Raw genomic sequence first — 1,471 nt, 5'->3', positions numbered from 1 at the left:
GCAGAGGTTTTAGAGGTTGCAGAGGTTTTAGAGGTTGCAGAGGTTTTAGAGGTTGCAGAGGTTTTAGATCTTTTAGAGGTTTTACAGGTTGCAGAGGTTTTAGATCTTTTACAGGTTTCAGAGGTTTTAGAGGTTGCAGAGGTTTTACAGGTTTCAGAGGTTTTAGATCTTTTACAGGTTTCTGAGGTTTTAGAGGTTGCAGTGGTTGCAGAGGTTTTAGAGGTTTTACAGGTTTCAGAGGTTTTAGAGGTTGCAGAGGTTTTAGAGGTTTCAGAGGTTTTACAGGTTTCAGAGGTTTTACAGGTTTCAGAGGTTTTAGAGGTTTCAGAGGTTTTAGAGGTTTTAGATCTTTTACAGGTTTCTGAGGTTTTAGATATTTCAGAGGTTGCAGAGACCATTTTAAATCCAGCAGGACTGATGAGCTAAAGGCTAGTCAGGATGCTGCCTGGACTAAGTTACTGAAAACAGCTCTGACCTCCAGTGTTTGAAGATCATTAACTTTATTTCAGTCTGCTGTTGAGGACACATTTTACAGATATGTAGATACAAGCAGCAGCAGCTAGCTGTAGCACTACTTGCAGGAATACTTTCATATTTCTGCTGAAAGCTGTGGATCTGATTGTTGTTTTATAGTGTGGAGCTTCACTCTGCTGCCCTGAGGCTCGTCTCTCAGCTGCTGGTGGAACAGGTGACCTCTGACCTCCAGGTAAACTCAGTCCCCTCCTCAGATTTAAAGATGTTTTGTGTATTTTRTTGGTTTAAGTGTGAAACCAGAAACAAACACAGAGAAGTGATGTGATAACCTCAGAGCAACACCTCACTGCTCCTTTAAAACAGTCAGGGCTGGTGACAGTGTCAGGAAAACTCCTTCCTGTTTTCATGTCAGCAGCTTCTTTAATTCGTGATAAAAGCTTCTGTCAGTAAAACACCTGTCTCCATGTGCTGAAGGCTGCCAGCAGAYTGGACTGTTTACCTGAGTGGGTGGAGCTTCTGTGCTCCTGCTGTTCTGAAGAACAACCTGCACAGGTGAAGCTGACGGCTGCTGAGGTTCTAGTTTCCTGTACCTCCTCCCTGCTGACGAGTCCTCACCTGCCTCTAGGTGAGTGCAGGTCCAGGTTCAGGTTCTGGTTCAGGTTCAGGTTCAGGTCAGCCTGAGATGCGTTCAGGGTCAAAGGTCACAGAGTGAATCTGAACTTTGTTTCAGGTCTGACAGCTACAGTCTCCCTGTGGAGGAGTCTGTTCACCTTACTGCAGGACGAAGACCAGGAGGTCCGAGACTCTGCGTCTGACTTCACCTGTAATGTTCCAGCTCACCTGCTCCACACAGGTACGTACTGAGGTACAACACCTGACCACAGGTACGTACTGAGGTACAACACCTGACCACAGGTACGTACTGAGGTACAACACCTGACCACAGGTACGTACTGAGGTACAACACCTGACCACAGGTACGTACTGAGGTACAACA

At 45.8% G+C, this 1,471-nt stretch overlaps 1 protein-coding gene across 1 annotated transcript in view; it reads left to right on the top strand.

Moving 5' to 3' along the window:
* LOC106536839 (thyroid adenoma-associated protein homolog) overlaps positions 1-1,327 on the top strand; it is a gene marked incomplete at both ends in the record, with an annotated part of 21,728 nt that extends 20,401 nt beyond the window's left edge. The window contains 3 exon segments of the mRNA XM_014034174.1: positions 634-706; positions 949-1,099; positions 1,205-1,327. Of these exon segments, the coding sequence (XP_013889628.1) occupies positions 634-706; positions 949-1,099; positions 1,205-1,327 (347 nt within the window).
* Between the last annotated feature and the right edge of the window lie 144 nt (positions 1,328-1,471).

Source organism: Austrofundulus limnaeus, unplaced genomic scaffold, assembly GCF_001266775.1.
Source record: "Austrofundulus limnaeus strain Quisiro unplaced genomic scaffold, Austrofundulus_limnaeus-1.0 Scaffold1999, whole genome shotgun sequence".
NCBI classification, from domain to species: Eukaryota; Metazoa; Chordata; class Actinopteri; order Cyprinodontiformes; family Rivulidae; genus Austrofundulus; species Austrofundulus limnaeus.
This window is presented reverse-complemented; position numbering and strand designations above follow the sequence as displayed.